The sequence below is a fragment of the Dendropsophus ebraccatus genome, chromosome 3, assembly GCF_027789765.1.
Source record: "Dendropsophus ebraccatus isolate aDenEbr1 chromosome 3, aDenEbr1.pat, whole genome shotgun sequence".
NCBI classification, from domain to species: domain Eukaryota; kingdom Metazoa; phylum Chordata; class Amphibia; order Anura; family Hylidae; genus Dendropsophus; species Dendropsophus ebraccatus.
The window spans coordinates 138,272,581-138,291,582 of NC_091456.1; the positions used below are offsets into that span (position 1 = coordinate 138,272,581).

General features: G+C 40.5%; 1 protein-coding gene across 6 annotated transcripts in view; it reads left to right on the forward strand.

The window, feature by feature from the left end:
• The window catches only part of GHR (growth hormone receptor), a 248,303-nt gene that overhangs the window by 220,053 nt on the left and 9,248 nt on the right, over window positions 1-19,002 (forward strand). For all 6 annotated transcript variants that reach the window (XM_069962749.1, XM_069962748.1, XM_069962750.1 and 3 more), the window contains 11 exons: window positions 1,263-1,423; window positions 3,092-3,251; window positions 5,528-5,651; window positions 8,641-8,798; window positions 9,944-10,021; window positions 11,329-11,452; window positions 12,022-12,179; window positions 13,198-13,376; window positions 14,908-15,055; window positions 16,227-16,320; window positions 18,827-18,896. In XM_069962749.1, coding sequence (XP_069818850.1) covers window positions 1,263-1,423; window positions 3,092-3,251; window positions 5,528-5,651; window positions 8,641-8,798; window positions 9,944-10,021; window positions 11,329-11,452; window positions 12,022-12,179; window positions 13,198-13,376; window positions 14,908-15,055; window positions 16,227-16,320; window positions 18,827-18,896 — 1,454 coding nt within the window. The remainder of the gene's footprint in view (window positions 1-1,262; window positions 1,424-3,091; window positions 3,252-5,527; window positions 5,652-8,640; window positions 8,799-9,943; window positions 10,022-11,328; window positions 11,453-12,021; window positions 12,180-13,197; window positions 13,377-14,907; window positions 15,056-16,226; window positions 16,321-18,826; window positions 18,897-19,002) is intronic.

The window sequence follows — 19,002 nt, forward strand, 5'->3', positions numbered from 1 at the left end:
AGATTTAGAGACACCTACAATTGATAGAATGAGCAGAGAGTAGCATTCAGCTAAGAGCTTCTCTCCCCTCCTTCCTTCTTAATAGAATCTTTCAATAGAATCTTTCTCCTAGAGGGAGGAGAGAGATGGGGAGGGAAGTGCTAATCTGAATCCTTCCCCCCGCTTGTTTTAGTGGTCATTAAAGTTTTTTGTTTTTTTTTAAACACCTTTTTATGAGAATAGTCCCCACGCATGGCCGGCTATGCTGTGTTCTGTAGCAGGGGCCCCCAGCATTTACCACTGGATAAGAGGATTCTGTACGCAAGTCCCACGTCCCGTAATCTACGTATCTGTATTTCCGTATTCAAATTAGTGCACATTGTTGTCTATTGGGCTATTCACACGATCAGTAGATTACAAGGACGCAAACCAATGTTGAGAAAAAAAAGGACATGTCCTAGTGTGGACCCAGATTTTTTTTTTTACAGATGCTCTCATAGAAATCAATAGGATCCACTATTTTTTATGGATTGTAACCTGTTTGGCATCCGTATTTCCGTAAACAAATACAGATGAGCTATAATTGACATGTTGGGGGGGAAAAAAGGATTTACAGAAGTACGGATGCACTACATATGCCCAATCCGTAATTTTTATCAATGTATGGGTGGATAGCGGGAGGAAAAAAATACTGAACATGTGCATAATATAGGATGGCACTTTATGGTAATTCCCATCACATTTTTAACTCAGAGTTCCCTAACAAGTGAACTACACAGGCACTGATCACATCTCGGTTAGATATAAGGTAAAGGATTGCATTATTATAATATCTACTGAAGAACAAACCTTTATAGATTTCTTCCGTATCTGTAGGTCTACATTTAATTTACCTAATGTAAATGCAATGTGATGTAAACTAGGGGAATTATGCATTGAGTGTGCTGTGATATAACATAATGCACCATTGAAGGTTTTTAGCAAGCGGTATCCAAGGATTGGGATTACAGTGAACCACAACAGTCTTTGATGCAATAACTCAATGAATATTAGGGAAACAAGTTACGTCTGTTCCTTTTTAGTTTGGTCTCTGGAAAACATCCAGAACTGAAGAACAGTGTGTTCATATATTGTGTTGAATAAGTAAAATACAGATGTAATACCCCATGCTACTCTACAGAATAACAAGCTGGCTAGTAAAGAGTCACATACTGCAGTATTGTTTCCATTGTAATGTCTTCTATAAATGCCTTATTTATCGTACCCGGTTTATGTATTTTCAGTGGAACCAGATCCCCCAGTGGCTTTGAGCTGGTCTCCTAAGAACATCAATGTGAATAATTCGCTGGTGGACATCTACATAACTTGGAAGCCTCCTCCTTTGTCCGCCAATATGGAATATGAAGTGCAAATAAAAGAAGCGACCAGAGATCAGTGGGAGTCGGTAAGAGCTCAGAAGTCATTGTGCATGAGAACAAAATGATGGTTCCTGTTTTATGCATTCAGGAATCCATTAGAATTGTGGCATGTTTTGGTCAAGCTCTACTAGCTTTTTCCATCCTTGGCTTTCATTTTACTTGTATGCAATAGTTCTGATATACGAAAATACCAAGGTGAAAAGACTAGCAGATCAGAGGATAAGAGCCAAATTACACGGCCCAACCACCAATGTAAATGGGCACCGATCTGTTAGATAACTGCTTGTGTATTGGACCTATTACACTGCTTGACTATGGTGCAGTAAGGGCTGTGTATATATCGATGTCCGTGCAGCCCTTGCTTTTAGTGTAAAATAATAAGGTTTATACACACTTGTCCATGCTCCCTGGTGCTTCTGTCCACTTCCCAGTGTCTTCCTGGCTTCTGTCTGTTGCTGCCGCAAGAACTACAGGGCCAGTCTCTCAGTGATTGGCTGAGCAACCTGTCACTTCAGAGACTGTCTCTGAAGTTCCAGCGGCAGCTGCGGGCAGTGGGCAGAAGCCAGGAAGATACCGAGGAGCTGGCAGAAGCACTGGAAATCATGGAGCGGTGTGTATAAACTTTATTATTTTCCTTACATATTCATCAGCCGTTGGCCACGCGTTATTACACATAGTGATGCACAGTCGGGGGCAGATAATTTTTAGGCGGGACCAAAAAGCATGACCAGCCGATGATGATTGTCATCAGCTGATTGTTGTCTTTATTACACGGAAGGATAATCTGCCAAATCGGATGAATCAGCTCTGTGTAATAGGGCCCTAACACCACACCTACTTTATTTATTTTCTTTGGGTAGGGCCACCATTATTCAGTAGTCTCCAGGACATTATGTTAAGGTGATTTTCTTCAGGCCACTATACTCGATAAACTAGGACTGTGGACAAAAGAAGACATTAAAGGGAACCTGTCTTACTGGAAACTGGACTTATCCTTTTAGCATCATGTTATAGTGCAGGAAGAGCTCAGCAGGTTGATGTACATGTGTGTGAGAAGAATTTACAGTAGATAACTAGTAATTTATTCATCTAAATCCCAAATTGTTGTAGGTTTAGGAGTCCAGTGGGTGGTTCTAATTGGTGATTGACAGTTATCTGTGTTAACACAATTATACAGGGAAAGCTGTCAATAATTAGGACCATCTACTTGACTCTTTTTCACAGAATGAGCAGAGTTTTAGATGAATATATTTCTTGTTATTCTAAATCTCTTCTAGTTATAGAAGTAGCTCAGCTCAGATCACTCAGCATTTGAATACCGGTGGCTGACAAAGTTGGATGCAGACCTAGGGAGTCTGGGAAAACATGAATACAGACAGGCTGTATCCATGTTTTGGGGGCTTCACAGGGCTGCATACACCCCGTCAGCCACCAGTATTCAAATGCCTAGTGATCTGACTCAAGCATGCTTGTGTCAGCTCATCTCTTTCCCATACTGCTCTATAACACGCTACCTACATATTAGTATGCTTCTCCAGCCAGTTGGGTTTTCTTTAAGTTACCAATGTAAGTGATTGCTTGGAGAGGATTTGTCATTGTATTAGTCAGGTAGTCAATACATTGGTCAAATGCTACAGAACTAGGGCGTTACTTTTTTGCTTGTCATGTACTGATCTTGTCTTTGTTTCTTGCAGTATGACGTCGTCACCTCCACCTATTTACCAGTATATGGTCTAAAAGTAGGAAAAAAGTATTTGCTACGAATTCGCTGCAGTTTGCTTAACAGTGAGAAGTTTGGAGAATTCAGCGAGGAGCTTGAGATGCCAGTGTCTGTATCCATTTTTAAATCGAAGGGTAAGTATGAATGTAGTTTACATACAGCTCTGAAGTAATCTGTATCTGTAGGCATTATTGTGTTCTGTTTAGAAGTTTTGGGTTATTGAGCTGTCAGCTATCTAATGTCTATAATCATTCAGACACATGGTTGATTCCTTCCCTTCTCATAAAATTTCCTCCCTTTGTGTTAAATTCCATTTATCCCAAGGTCTATTCAGCATCTTGGCTTCACTCTGTAAACATGGCACAGCTGCTGCAGACTGGGTATTTCTGACCCTGAGCCTACTATGTTTCATTTCAGAGGGAAGCTGGTTTAAATAAATGAGAATGACATCACCCATACAAATTTATTTACATTGTTAAAGGGGTATTCCACTCAAACATACCTTTTCATATGTTGCTGACCATGCTGAGACTAACAAATCATTCCATACTTAATATTATCTATTCAGTTTCCTTCCCCCAGTTCTAAGCTGCCCTCTCCTCCCCGCTCCCTTCTAAGACGGTTGATGTAAACAAATCCTTGGCAGGCTTTATTTGCAACTTTGTAACTTCTTTGTAATGCTAGGAGGGTTAATCTGAGGTCCAGTTGCTGATGAATCCACTGGGACTGATTTACCAACATGTTCCCGGCAGCAAATTGTTGTTTTTGTCTGCATTTTCCCTGTCGGTTTAGTGTTCTAACATATTTACCAAAGATAGGTGACACAATTTTTCCAAAAACCAGACAAACCTATCATTTTTGTCCAAAATCTCACCTTAACCCATAGATTTACTAAACAAACCGTTGTTTTTAATGGGTTTTCTAAACTAAAAAACAGCCTAACCGAGCGGCTGACAGTGTGCTGTAGCTGGAAGCCCGCTAATAAGCATGGTACCGTTCACTAATTTGTCCCTGGAGTACATTACTTGCAATATCAGGTCTCCTACTGTAATGAAGAGTCAAAGAGGAGTTGTGGCGCAGTGTTTGTGCTGTACTCCTCACCACTCCTTCCTCCTCCCTCTCCTTCATGAATAATCTCTGCTGCCTAACCTCCTGCTCACTTAATCTAACAGCCAGTGTCTCTGAATGTTTATTTTAGACATAAACTACCTACAGCGGACTGATCTGTAATCACATATAGTAAATCACTTGCCTAGAGGCCAATGACCTGTTTTTTTGCTTTTTTTCCTGGGTTAGATTACCCTGATGGAAATGAAATATAGCTATTTATTTTTATAATCATTGTATAAAAAAAAAACTGAATTTTAAAATTTATTTGGACCTGATTGGGAACTTTTTGCACTTTTAAAAATTATATGAGGAGAAAAAAAAACATTTAATTTCCATCAGGGGACTGAAACTAAAGAAAAAACACTGGTCTCTAGACAGATGATTTACCCCTAGACCACACCTCCAACACAGGCTAGGAGATTTAAATATTTCTGATAAATCAGTCCTTTGTTGGCAGATACTCACTGACAGCTGAGTGAGCAGGAGGCCGAGCAGCAGAGATTATTCATGAAGAAGAGGGAGGAGGAAGGAGTGGTGAGGTGTTGCAAGAGTGTGGCACAAACACTGAACCACAACTCCTCTTTGACTCTTCATTACAGTACAGTGCATAATCGACTCCACGGAAAAATTACCAAAAGGCACCATGCTCACTAAGGGACGGCCAGCTACACCACACTGTCAGCACCTCAGGTAGGGCCTGAGTGCTGACAGATTCCCTTTAAAATTGATGCATTATTTGTAAATGAGGCCCACTGTGATTAACCCTCCCATCAATACAAAGTTGCAGATAGGGACTTTTTTACATCTGCCATCTCAGAAGGGTGTGGGAAGAAGGGGGCAATAGGGAAAAAAGCTCACACACAGTTATTTGTGTCTTCAGTAGAAAGTAGTCTTGCCATGGTCAGTATATGAAAAGTTATGTTTGAGGGGAATACCCCTTTAAGGGTCTCTTCCCCTCAGGTAAACGCTATGTGTGAACCTAGACTTACTTTTTTTCTAATTCAAGAGGCTGTTCAGTTATGCTGTCCAAGCAAAGAGACAATAACTGGGAAGACAGCTCCAGAGAGATACACTGGTCAATATGCACTGCAATTTAAGCTAAATTAAATTGCTATAAAAGAGTGGTTTTGCCTTCTTCTGGATCAACTGCTAGGTATATTGTAAGGGTATATATGGGTACCATATGTATGCCCACTCCTCTCATAGTAACCATTACAGTACTGTACTGAAACTAATGTAAATCTTTATTCAAGTTTAGTATATTTAGTATATTTACTAGTTTATTGTCCTTCTTTTATAGATCCTAATGGATGGCCCAGTATCACACAGTGCCGCTCGCCACAGCTAGAGACATTCACTTGTCATTGGACTTTTGGAAACTTTGAGAATTTATCTGACTCGATTAAACTGCAGTATATTATATCGTAAGGCTTTTTTATATAAACATATATATATACGTAATATTATTATTTCATTGTTTGTAGCGTGCAATCTGGTGAAAAAATACCCAAATAGTCCAAATATTTCTAATTCTGGCCCACCTGCTGTTCTACCAAACAGTAGGGTTTTACTTATCTAACTGGTACTAGGCAGGTGACCGGTGGTGCCTGGTTTCCTTTAGACATGACAATTTGGCCAAAGAGTTTTATCATGGTTTTATCAGTACTAAAGATGAGCGAACCTGGAGCATGCTCGAGTCCATCCAAACCCGATCGTTCGGCATTTGATTAGTGGGGGCTGCTGAAGTTGGGTAAAGCCCTAAGGCTATCTGGAAAACATGGATATAGTCATTGGCTGTATCCATGTTTTCCAGGCAACCTTAGAGCTTTATCCAACTTCAGCAGCCACCACTAATGAAATGCCGAACGATCGGGTTCGGATGGATTCGAGCATGCTCGAGGTTCGCTCATCTCTAATCAGTACCTTTTTTCTTATGGTCTAAAAGTCCTAGTTTTTGGCAGATTCCAAGTGGGTTATCAGGTGCCTTTTACTCGGAAGTAACTTGTTCCTTGTTTACTCAGTTTAGTCTCTCCAGAAAGAGTCTTGTTGCTAAGAACTTTTTATATGTACATAGGTCACAGTTTTAGTCTTTCCATGCATCAGTATTTAATGTGCCTTTACCAAATCTCTGCCAGTCTCAGAGGTCTACAGAAAATTTGCCCAAAATAATGGTTTTGTTTTACCTCTACTAAGCACTGCCGACTATAAGAATTGGTATGTTCTAGAAATGAGCAAACCTTGGGTTTGTCCGAACTGGAAAGCTCTGCATTTGATTACCAGGGGCTGAAGAAGTAGGATGCAGCCCAAGGGAGTCCTGGAAAACATGGATACAACCACATGCCATAGACTGTATCCATGTTTTTCAGGCAGCCTTAAAGGGGTACTCCAGCGAAAAACTTTTCCCCAGTAATTGAAACTCATTACAAAGTTATATAACTTTGTAATATGCTTCAATCACTTATCTGTCCCCCTTCCCTATTTTTCCTCCCTTAATACCCCACCAGGAAGTGAAGTAAACTCATTCTTACCTAATGACTGTTTACCCCAAGCGTTTCTGTGGCAACCATTTTGTGACAATGACATCATCAAGAGGAAAACTGGTCTAAGCCCTGTTAAGCCAGCCTCCCTTTTTTAGATGACACAGGTTGCTCAGCTTTAATTGACTAAGCAAGCTGTAAGCCATCTAACATCTTTACAGAGTCAGTTAGACATCACAGGAGACATAGTGCATCATGGGAAACCCCAAACCAGGAAGTGAAGAAAAAATGAAGACACCAACTGGAGCTTCAGGGAGCTAAAAACAGCGGGAAATTTAAACGGAAAATTCAAACTATGTTTATGATTAATTGATTGTTTTTCTTTTATCAGCGTCCGACTACCCCTTTAAGGCTACATTAAACTTCTTCAGCCAACGGTTATCTAATGCAGAGCGTTTGAGTTCAGACAAACCCAAGCGAGCTTAAGGTTCGCTCATCTATAGGATGTATCTTTATCTATCATGTCCAATAAATAAATTTTCAATGGTCGACTCCAGTCCCACTGTGTAAACCTCTCGAGGATACTCAATAGAAATGAATTGTATCTGAGCTCAAGTAAGGACTAAGTGCTCACTTTTGTGTGGTTTTTTTTTGTTTGTTTGGCTGTTTTTGGTCCATAGAAAAAGCCCCTTCAGTTCTGTTGACTTCAGTGGTAAAATGCCTCTTATTTCCCACACATACAGGGGTATGTATGTTATACACCAGTCTTTTGTCAGCTGCTCCGGATACAAAATCCGGCTCATCTGAGTCTGTGCAGCATCTTTTAGAAATCTATGCCAACACAGCTGGTGTTGATTTTAACTACAATTTACGCATGTTTGAGGTGGTATGAAAAAAAACATTTTTGGGCTATGTTCACACACAGTATTTTTACTCAGTATTTTGGTCCTCATATTGCAACCAAAACCAGGAGTGGATTGAAAACATAGAAGGGCTATGTTCACACACTGTTGAAATTTAGTGGATAGGCACCATTTAATGGCAAATAATTGGTGTTATTTTAAAACATTGACCATTTTAATAAAAAGGGAGAAAATTATTTGTCAGAAAATGATGGCCATCCACTAAATTTCCACAGTGTGTGAACATAGCCTTTCTGTGTTTTCAATCCACTCCTGGTTTTGGTTGCAATATGAGGACCAAAATACTGAGCAAAAATACTGTGTGTGAACCCAGCCTAAAGGTGTAAATACATGGTAAATCCATGCCATTAATTTCATGGCTGTAATTGTTACAGTTGTAAAATTAAGTGTAAGGCCCCTTTTCCCCTCCATTTACATGCCAAAATATAACCATGTTGTGGCACGTAATTCCAAATGTCCTTTGTCCACAATTTCCAAAATTGGTAAAAAAAAAAAAGAGGCCATTTAAAAAAAAAAAAAAAAAAAAAATATATATATATATATATATATATATATATATGAGATTAATGGGGGCTGAAAAAGCTCGATACAGCCCTACCAGCTTCTTCAGCCACCAGTAATCAAATGCAGAGCATTTAGATTTCTTAAAGGGGTTATCCAGCGCTACAAAAACATGACCACTTTCTTCCAGAGACAGCCCCACTCTTGTTTCCAGCTTGGGCGGGGTTTTGCTGCTCAGTTCCATTGAAGTGAATAGAGCTTAATTGCAAACCGCACCTCAACTGAAGACAAGAGTCGTGTTATGTCTGAAAGAATGTGGCCATGTTTTTGTAGGACTGGTCAACCCCTTTAAGATAATTTGAAAGGACATACTAAAAGGGCAGACTAAGCGACCAAGTGAACCAAGTGGTCTTTTTCTGCCAACTATTTTCCATCTTTCTACGAACATACTTACATCTCTACTGGTAATGCTTATGTGCCTTATATATTTCATTTTTATTTCTTTTGTTTAGAGGCATAAATTGGACAGACTGCCCGGACACTGTTACTGCTGGAGAGAATAGCTGCTACTTCAGTAAAGAACACACTTCTATCTGGGTGGGATATGTAGTCCGCCTTGTTAGTGGAAATATCACCTTCGATGAATATTCCTTCACAGTCAGTGAAATTGGTAAGTATTCATCTAAAAATAATACAACTTTCTTGTATATTTTTGTTTGCATTCCCCTGTATATTCCTTCAATATTATCATTGGTAAAACTCTCTTAAAATGTGCATAGATGTGCTGTACAAGTATTGATTCACATTTTGGTCAGTATTTTGTCCTCATTTTGGTCACTATTTTTAGCCAAACCAGGAGTGGAGCTTATACAGAGGAAAATTAGTGATCAAATTACTGACCGACTCCTGTGAACTCATCCACTAGCGGCCTTTAGTGGGGACAAGGGCTACAAAATAAGGGCAGGTCTATAATGGGATTAAAGGGGAACTCCGGGTAGAGGTTAAAAAAAATGAAACTTCTGCAGAAGCATAACGCATTACTTACCTGTCTATTCCAGTTTTGAAAGTACCAAAAATCCATTTGTTTGGGGTTTTTTTGCTCTGTATTGTGTTTCTATCTTTCCTGGTTTAGCATTTCCCAAAATTCAATGCTTTCCCTCATGTGACCATCACAGCCCCCACCCATTACAATCAGAAAAATTAGTGCAGCAGCTGCTTCTGGCTGGTCTGAGATGGTGAATCACTCAGGGGATTGGGTTAGCCAGCCAAGCCTCCTGTGACATCACACCCTGCCACCTGTCTGTATCATCAGCAAACACACACAATTTGAGACAGAGGCATGGAAGATTTGTTTCCTGGGGGGGGATAGCAGAAGGAGCAGGAGACAATGTGAATTGGCACATAGTCCATTTTTTTTCACTTCCTGGACTTCTATCAGATACCAGTGTGACAGAACCTCACAGGTACAGTAATAAATTGTATAGACACATCTATATAACTTTTAATGTACTTTTAAAATAAAACAAGTTTTTCTTATCCGGAGTTCCCCTTTAAGGAAATGTAGACAAGTAGAGGCTCTAGACTGAGAGCAAAGCATTGGATGAACGGTTGCAGAGTGGAACAGACATTGTTAGAAAAACTGATCTTGTGAGAAGCGCTGATTTTTTCACCTTGATCTGTGATAGAAACAGCGAGATCCAATGATGCACTTAGCTAGCGTTAAATATAGAAAATAATGATTGCAATGTGATATATATCATGAAATAAAACAAGCTTGATAAAATTAACATTGTTTTCTGTTTTGTTTTTTTTCAGTGCAGACCACCGCCATACCTAGAAGCTCATATGGTGTTAACATCAAAGGGCCATTACAGAAGGAGCTGAAAAAAACATGTAATATTTCTCCCAGTATTAAAAAAAGACCCAACCCAGTTTTTTTTCAAATGAGGCAGTTGTGTATATGGCTGCTTAAAAGCACTTTTTTTTTAAACAACTATACCCCTGATTAGCTATACTGCTGGGCTGAGGTTCCTTACAGGTGAACTCCTGCAAAGAATAAATAAAATTCAGATGACTTGGTTCCAAAAAGTTATACAGATTTGTAAATTACTTCTATTAAAAAAAAAAAAAAAAAAAAAACAGATGGTGTATGTCCTACAGGAAGTGATGTATTTTTTCCAGTCTGACACAGTGCTCTCTGCTGCCACCTCTGTTAGTAGTAGGAACTCTCCAGAACAGCAACAAATCCTCAGAGAAAAGCTCTCCTGCTCTCGACAGTTCCTGTCATGGACAGAGGTAGCAGCAGAGAGCACTGTGTCATTCTGGAAAGAATAATTTGGGATCACCCTGAATCCCTACAGAACACATACACATCTTTTGTTGTTATTATACAGACTACACATACAACAATCAGGCACAGTCCTCAGTTAAGTGCCTTTGCCCACTCATGTTAGTAATCATATGGGGTGGTCCAGATACTGAGACCTCTCATTATAAAATCTGACGTGTCACTATGACATATGATACGTTTTTCAAAGTGATAAATGCCCTTATGCAATTAATGGTATTAAAGCGACTCTGTGTCCACAATCTGACCCCCCATATCACTTGTACCGTCAGATAGCTGCTTTTAATCCAAGATCTGTTCTGGGGCCCATTCAGCAGGTGATGCAGTAATTGCCTTAAAAAACAACTTTTAAACTTGCAGCCCTGTGTCAAATTAGCGAGGCCTAGAGTGTGTCCCCGCCCTAGGCCTGCGACTCCCCTGCATCCCTCCTCATCACTAGGAATGCCCCTTGGCAGGATTTTTCCTACTCACCTGAACACTGCACAGGTGCCTTAAAGATCCAGCTCCTGTGCAGTGTTCACACAGGTGATGAACAGGAGAAATTGTTTTTGGGCCTTTCCTAATGATGAAGAGGGTGGGGAGAAGGGATGGAGAGGTGTTGCAAGCCTAGGGTATAGACACTCTAGGCCACGCCAATTTGATGCAGGCTGCAAGTATAAAAGTAGTTTTTTAGGACAATAACTGCATCACCTGCCGAATGGACCTCAGGACAGATCTTAGATTGAAAGCAGCTATCTGAAGGTACAAGGGGTTTGGGGAGGGCAGATTGTGGGTACAGAGTCGCTTTTAGGTATTAATGTAAGATTTTTATTTCAGTATAGAAATAATCATTGTTATAATATTTTTTCAACAGATCCTTCCGGATGGCCCAGTATCACGCGATGTCGCTCACCACAGCAGGAGACATTTTCATGTCACTGGACTTATGGAAATTTCCGTAACTTATCTGGCTCACTAAAACTGCAGTATATAAAACCGTACGGCTCCTTTTTGCTTTTTCTGTTTTGTTTTGTTTTTTTGTTTTGCTTTTTTTTTTTAAGTAATTAATAGACTTTTTAACATAGTGTATAGCTTTTATTTTTTAATTTAACATGTGCTATATGTGTTACCTAAATTAGAGCTAGATATGGAGACATGCTCTTTTTTTTTTTAAACTTGTTTCTATTTAAATATTTTTTATTTCATTTTTGTTGTGCATTATTATGAGGACAGGTACATTGCCTGAGCTTCTAAGCATTTAGAGATATGCCTTATTGCAGCTACTGTACACAAACATAGGAAACATCTTTTTAATATATTACTATACATTGGGAGTATTCCCCATTATACCTTTAGGATACAGGAACACGTACAAAGCATCACATCTGCTGTATATCCTGCATGTGTGAAGCCATACTGTCATTAGCTATAAAATGCAAAAAGGAAACAAATGGTGGCCATTATGGCTGCAGACCCAGAGCACCTGCAATTGTTCAAAACTGAAATTAAATACTATGACAGATAAAGAAGTGACTTGTATCATCTTATTTTTTTTACCCTTATTTAGAGGCATTAATTGGACAGACTGTCCTGACACTGTTACTGCTGGAGAGAATAGCTGCTACTTTAGTAGGGAACACACTTCGATCTGGGTGGGATATGTAGTCCGCCTTGTCAGTGAAAATATTACCTTTGATGAATATTCTTTCACCGTTGATGATATTGGTAAGTATTCATCTAGAAATAATGCAACTTTTATATATTGTATATTTATGTTCACATTTTTCCACATTTTCAAGGTTTCTGCTTACTGTCAATGAATGGAACTATTTATGGAACTTTAAATGGACCTATCATGTACATGTGACACAGATGCTGGGCTTGATTCAAGACATCCTTAAATACAGTGGTTTTCAAATTTACAGATGCAATAAAGTTATACAGATTTGTAATTTTTTTCTTAGTGAAAAATAAAACTAAAATATTCCAGTACTTATCAGCTGCTGTATGTCCTGCAGGAAGTGATGTATTCTTTCCAGTGCTTTCTGCTGCTACTTCTGTCCATGTCAATAACTGTACAGAGCAGTAACAAATCTCCAAAGCAAAGATTTCCTGCTCTGAACAGTTCCTGTCATGGACAGAGGTGGCAGCAGAGATCACTGTATCAGACTGAAAGAATACACCACTTCCTGTAGGACATACAAGAGTTGATAAGTATTGGAAGACTTGAATAAATTTCTGACACCATATTTGAAAAAAAAATCCCCAGGAAAACCCCTTTAAAGTGCCATTTTAAAAGAAAAACTTTTTACATATAATAGGGACATTGTAAAGTTTTGATTAGTTGGGTTCTAGGTGCTTAGATCCTCATTAATTACTAGAATAAGCAGGGAGAAGCATTCCCTGCTGTGTTCTCTCTGCAGGAGATAGATTCTATATAATGTCTATGGACCCATCTCCTTCATCACTTAGAGACACATACAGTAACTGAGCTTTGGTTTTAGTAATCATGGGGGTCTCAGCATCCAGGCCCTGACTGATCAAAACTTTTTACATTTCAAGTTTTTTAAATGACAATAGCACTTTAAATTCTGAAATTAAGTTTATATATTATTAACAAATAAAATGCATGTATCTTTTTTCTAATACAATAGCAGGAACCACTGTATAAGACATGACAGCAGTTGTAGGGATCTGTTTGCTGTGCGGTATCCTTTTTTAAGTTTTTATTGTGTATTATTAGTGAGCCCGGACCCTCCCATTGCTCTGAACTGGACAGTTCTCAATGTCAGCGCAACCCGCTTACGTATGGATATTGAGTTAACGTGGGATCCTCCAGCCTCGGCTGATGTCAAAAGTGGATGGATATCATTGGAATATCAAATACAAATAAAAATGTCCTATGAAACGCAATGGAAGCATGTAAGAATTGGTTCATGAATGTGTCAGAGCTCATAAGAGGTCATGTGCATTTTCCTTAGTGAAAAAATGTTGAATATTTACTTTTAAAAGCTAATATAGTACTTTGGGTTCAATTTTACACATTATTGTAGTAAAATATTCAGAATAGTGTGTGTGGGGGCATTGATTTAGTTTTCTTCTTAGCTGGTGCCCAGGAGCATCACTGTCCAGGGAGATACTTTGAAGGGCAGAATCAGGATATTGTTGAGGTCATGGTGGTCGGACCTCCATGTTCTGTCAGTAATGGCATATTCTAGTGATATCCCGTCATTTAACCACCTAGTTTGTCCACCCAGGCCCAATTGATCACTAGCAGTCAGCTCTTATTACCAAGGGCCCCTTACACAAATAGGCTCTGGATAACAAGCACCTATCCATGTGATCGGTCCTCGTGTACACAGCTTTTAATCAAGCAGCTGGGCGACACAAATCATTGTTTGATTGATCAGGCAGGCATTAAAGGAGAAGTCCGGCGATTGCTAAAAGCCAGCAGCCTGCAGGTTAAAGGGGGGAAACTGATGACAAATAGGTACTTACCTCTCCTCGTGCCCGTGGTGAGCGACTGAAGCAACTGCGGGACCCCCGCCGGAAGTAATTTCCCCCCGAGTTGTGATGATGTCAGGGCTCAGGGGGCAGGAGTGGATGCCTTCTTGAGTGTTGAACTGGCCTCAGTCAGTCAGTTACAGGAGCGGAGTGCCACCCCAGTCACTGACTGACTGAGCGGCCAGTCCATCAGCCGTGTTGTGATGTGGACACCCCAGAGATCCAGGGGCCTGGTGGCGAGGTAAGTGCCTACTTGTCATCAATATTCCCCAGCAGGATGCCGGCTTTTAGCAGTCGCTGGACTTCTCCTTTTTACATCTCCTCTATACACAAGGTGATAAAAAATATTTGTTGGCCACACAAGATATATTCAGCTGACGAATGACTGTTTTATTGTTCCTTATCAAGGTCTAATTGTCAAGACTAATCATTACTATGAACACTCATTTTCCCCACCCAAACTGGAGACAAGAGTGGTGCTGTCTCTGGAAGAAAGTGGCCATGTTTTTCTAACACTGGATAACCCCTTTAAGAAAAGCGGTAGTGCATCCACGTATCTGCTGGAAAAATGGAGCGAGGCTTTTAAAATAGTAGCTAAGTAGCTTGGAACAAATTTCCAGCAGTAAACCTGTGTATTAATCCTAATCCATATACTACCATAGGTTTTCCTCATACTCCTTCATTTTTCTGTCACTTTTCTTAAATTTTTACCAACGTTAACATGTGATAGAGGCTTATTAATAGTGCGTTTAGAGGTTTCCATCTTCTCCAGACAAAGATGTCCTGTCCTGTACCTAAGTGGCTTCCCTAGAAACATTTATCAGAGGGAAGGTGTATAGAGCTTTGTTGGTGTAACATATAAAGGTTGGCAGACTTTCATATTTTCATGTATCTAAGTACAAATTAGGGCAGCAGGTTTATGTGATTTTCCATTGTTTTTACCTTTTAGTATGATTATGTGTCCACCACATCTTCAACTATCTATGGATTGGAAACAGGAAAAGAGTATATGGTCAGGATCCGATGCAAACAAAGAGGGAATACAAACTATGGAAACTTCAGTGATGTATTATTAATTCCAACAGTAGTATCTGTAGGTAGGTATAATCTAATGATTCATCTATTCAGACTGGAAGAACCACATGGTCACACTGCAGTGCTTTTCATGTTATGATGCTATGCAATAGTAGGGGGCCATCTTTCTGGCACAAACAGTCTAAGTGTGTATGTTAAATGGCTGTGAAACCTGAGTGGTGTTTAAGAGGCACCAGATAATGTCACTTTAACTAGTGACATAAACAGTAGCCATATTCAGCAAAGTTGGACTGGGTCAGCGGAAACCACGCTAATAGATGCACAGTCCTTAAGGGGTTCGGCTCCTTTCCCCAATATCATGCAGAGAAACAAAGGGTCGAGGACAGTATCATCTATAAAACACGTGCTAAATCTTTATTGTGCCAGTTCGCACAGTACAGTGCAACGTTTCAGCATGCTTGAAAAAGGCTCAGAATAATGAGCTGAAACGTTGCACTGTACTATGCGAACTGGCACAATAAAGATTTAGCACGTGTTTTGAAGATGATGCTATCCTCGACCCTTTGTCTCTCTCTCTCTCTCTAAATATATATATATATATATATATATATATATATATATATATATATATATGCTGATAAGAGGCTGGATTGGTCCAGTGGGTCCTTGGTGAGGTAGGTGAGGGGGACAGGTTGATTGATATTGGTGGGGGTGTTGGGGGTGATTGTAAAAAAGTAGGTAAATGAAGCAATGAGATGAAGCAAGCACACCAACTATTGACAAGTATGGTAAAGTTGTGTTGCTTAATAGCTCTAGATATGTCTAGCCATTACCCTGCGTTTTTAAATGTTGTAAATTTGGGGGATGTATTGATAATGTACTGTGTGATTTGTATGGGAAAATAATATTAGTTATTAAAATAGTAAAATTGAATTTGAAAAATGGGGAAAAAATGGTGATCTATAGACACTGTTCCTATCCCCTTATATTTCTGGGGAACCCTTTCATTACCCCACCATGCTTTCCAGTACTACACCCAGTCATGTATAATGGTTTATGTAAGATGGTCGCCTATTCAAAAACTTGTATATGTAAAGATACTTCCTGATTTCCTGATCCTGTTCATGTTTTTCAGTTTTGATGATAAGGGATTGGGGGGGGGGGGGTTGTTTCTGTATTACAACAGCCTGAAGCCACCCTGATATCTATAATGAAGTCATGTCCTTCTTACAGATCCAGATTTCCCATGGCCCCTTTTCCTAATTATTGGAGCTTTTACAGTCTTGATCCTTGTCCTGGCTTTCTTTTTGTTCTGCAAAAAGAAAAGGTGAGTTATTATACTGCTTATATGATTTATTATAAAGCTTTATTCACTTCCATCACTATTAAGAACTGCCATCATGCACCATGGGGGAGATTTATCAAACATGGTGTAAAATGAAAGTTTTCTTTTCACCTGTCCTTACTCCCCCGGTGTCCTCTTCCGGGTTTCCAGTGTCTCCAGCCACATTCAGCCAGTTACTGACTGGGGTGGGGCGTCACCTGAGTGGGCTGTCACACTTGTCTCCAGAGTGAAAGCCTGCACAGCCAATCACTAGCTGGACTGTCCTGTCTCAGTGAGCATGTGCTTGGCTGAGTGGCCTATCACTCTCCCACTTAGCCAATCACAGGCTGACTGGACAGGACAGGCCACGGCCAGTGATTAGCTGAGCGGCTGTCACTCTTGAGATAAGAAACAGAAACAAAACAGAGCAGGGCAGCACAGCCTGGAGGAGAGGAGTCTGATTTTAGCTCTATAAGGGTACACAGGGAGCTGCTGTCTGTATATACAGTGAGTACACCTACTAATACTGTACACTGAACTATTTTACTATAAAGTGGCCAACCCATTTAAAGGATGGCCATCAAATAAAAATGGTTATCATTTTGACATTGTGTAAACATAGACCAAGGGCCAGTTCACATGGAGCAAATGCCTGGAATCCCACCTGCATTAGTGTCCCACAGTCTCTCTATGGGAGGGCTCGCACACCTCCGCTTCCATCACTTTCCACTCAAAAAATTGACTTGTCAATTATTTGAGCAGAGAGTGACAGAAGCAGAAGAGGTCATGCCCTCCCATTGACACACTGTGGGACACTGATGCAGGCAGGATTCCAAGCATTTGCTCCTCCATGTGAACTAGCCCTTAGGGCCCTATTCCACAGAGCGATAATCGGCCCAATCGGCCCGATTCGGACGATTATCGCTCCGTGGACTAGAGAAAATGATCAGCCGATCGTTGTCATCGGCTGATCGTTGATATAGGTCCAGACCTATATTTGTCGGGCGGCGACCGCGTACCGCTAGGTGGAATAGCGGTGCGCGGCCGGCGACTGACGATATACATTACCTATTCATGGTGCAGGGCTCCTCTTCTCCTGCTTCTTCCAGGGTCCCGCACGCTCCTCCAGCGTCAGGGCGACCTGTGTCCGCTCACAGGCCGCTCAGCCAATCACAGGCCATGGCGGTCCCGGCCAGTGATTGGCTGAGCGGCTTGTCAGCTGACACAGGCCGTCCTGACGCTGGAGGAGCGCGCGGGACCCGGGAGAAGCAGGAGAAGAGGAGCCCTGCACCATGAATAGGTAATGTATACTAGTTAAGCAAGAGCTGCAAGGACATCGGTAACGATGTCCTTGCAGCCCTTGTTTAACGATAATCGGGCCCGTGGAATAGGCCCAGTAAACGAGCGCTGATCTAGCAGATCAGCGCTCGTTTATTGGGCCCCATCAGCCAGTGGAATACCACCCTTAAGGCTGCGTTCACACTACGTATATTTCAGTCTGTATATGTATATTTCAGTAAGTATATTTCAGTCAGTATTGCAACCAAAACCAGGAGTGGATTAAAAACACAGAAAGGATCTGTTCACACAATGTTGAAATTGAGTGGATGGCCGCCATATAACAGTAAATAACGGCCATTATTTCAATACAACAGCCGTTGTTTTAAAATACCAGCAAATATTTGCCATTAAATGACGGCCATCCACTCAATTTCAACATTGTGTGAACATAGCCTTTCTGTGTATTTAATCCACTCCTGGTTTTGGTTGCAATATGAGGACCACAATACTGACTGAAATATACGTAGTGTGAACCCAGCCTCAGTCTGTATGCATGGATTCCAGACAGCCTTAGGGTTTATGCACACTAAGGAAATCACACGGATAATATGCTGCGGTTTTGCCGCAGGCAGATTCCGCCGTCCGCCCAAAAAATTGTCAATTCTTTGGGCGGACGGCGGAATCCGCCTGACCACGGAATAGAGTCTATAGGATGGGCGGAGAGTGAAGTGGGAGTGTGTTGGGACGAACGGTGGAATCTGCACCAAGTTATCCGTGTGATATCCTTAGTGTGCATATACCCTTAGGCCTGCATCCAATTTCAGTCGGGGAAATAAAATGCAGAGTGTACAGGGTTCGGAGATCTCTAATCTCTCATGTCTAATTCCCTACTATTGCCCAGAGATGCTTCAGTTGTTTATGGCAGCGGTCTACTCTCTCCATGTATTCCAGAGTATGTAATAAAATACAAACTCATTATGCTGTTCAAATTGTGTTTTTATCAGAATATCTTTCAACAGTAAGGGAGATGTACTGTAAAATTCTTGTAATCCTACATTAATGGGATCTCATGGATGCTGGCTTATCAAATGTTCTCAATTATTGGCTGGGATATAGCAATTTCACTGCAGAAGTCAGGGTGACATACTGTAGCTGTGTAATACAATTCATAGAATGTGATTCTTGTGAATTACCGTATAAAATCTCTGTTTCCTTTTATACTATGAAGGCTGAAGTTGCTGATTCTGCCCCCAGTGCCTGTTCCAAAGATTAAAGGGATTGACCCTGTACTCTTACAAGTAAGGCTGGCATCATTATTCAAGTATATTTTTCACTGTAGGTGAACAGCATTTTCACTTTTATTCATGTATACTTGCCCTGCGGAAGTCAAATGGACATTGTTTC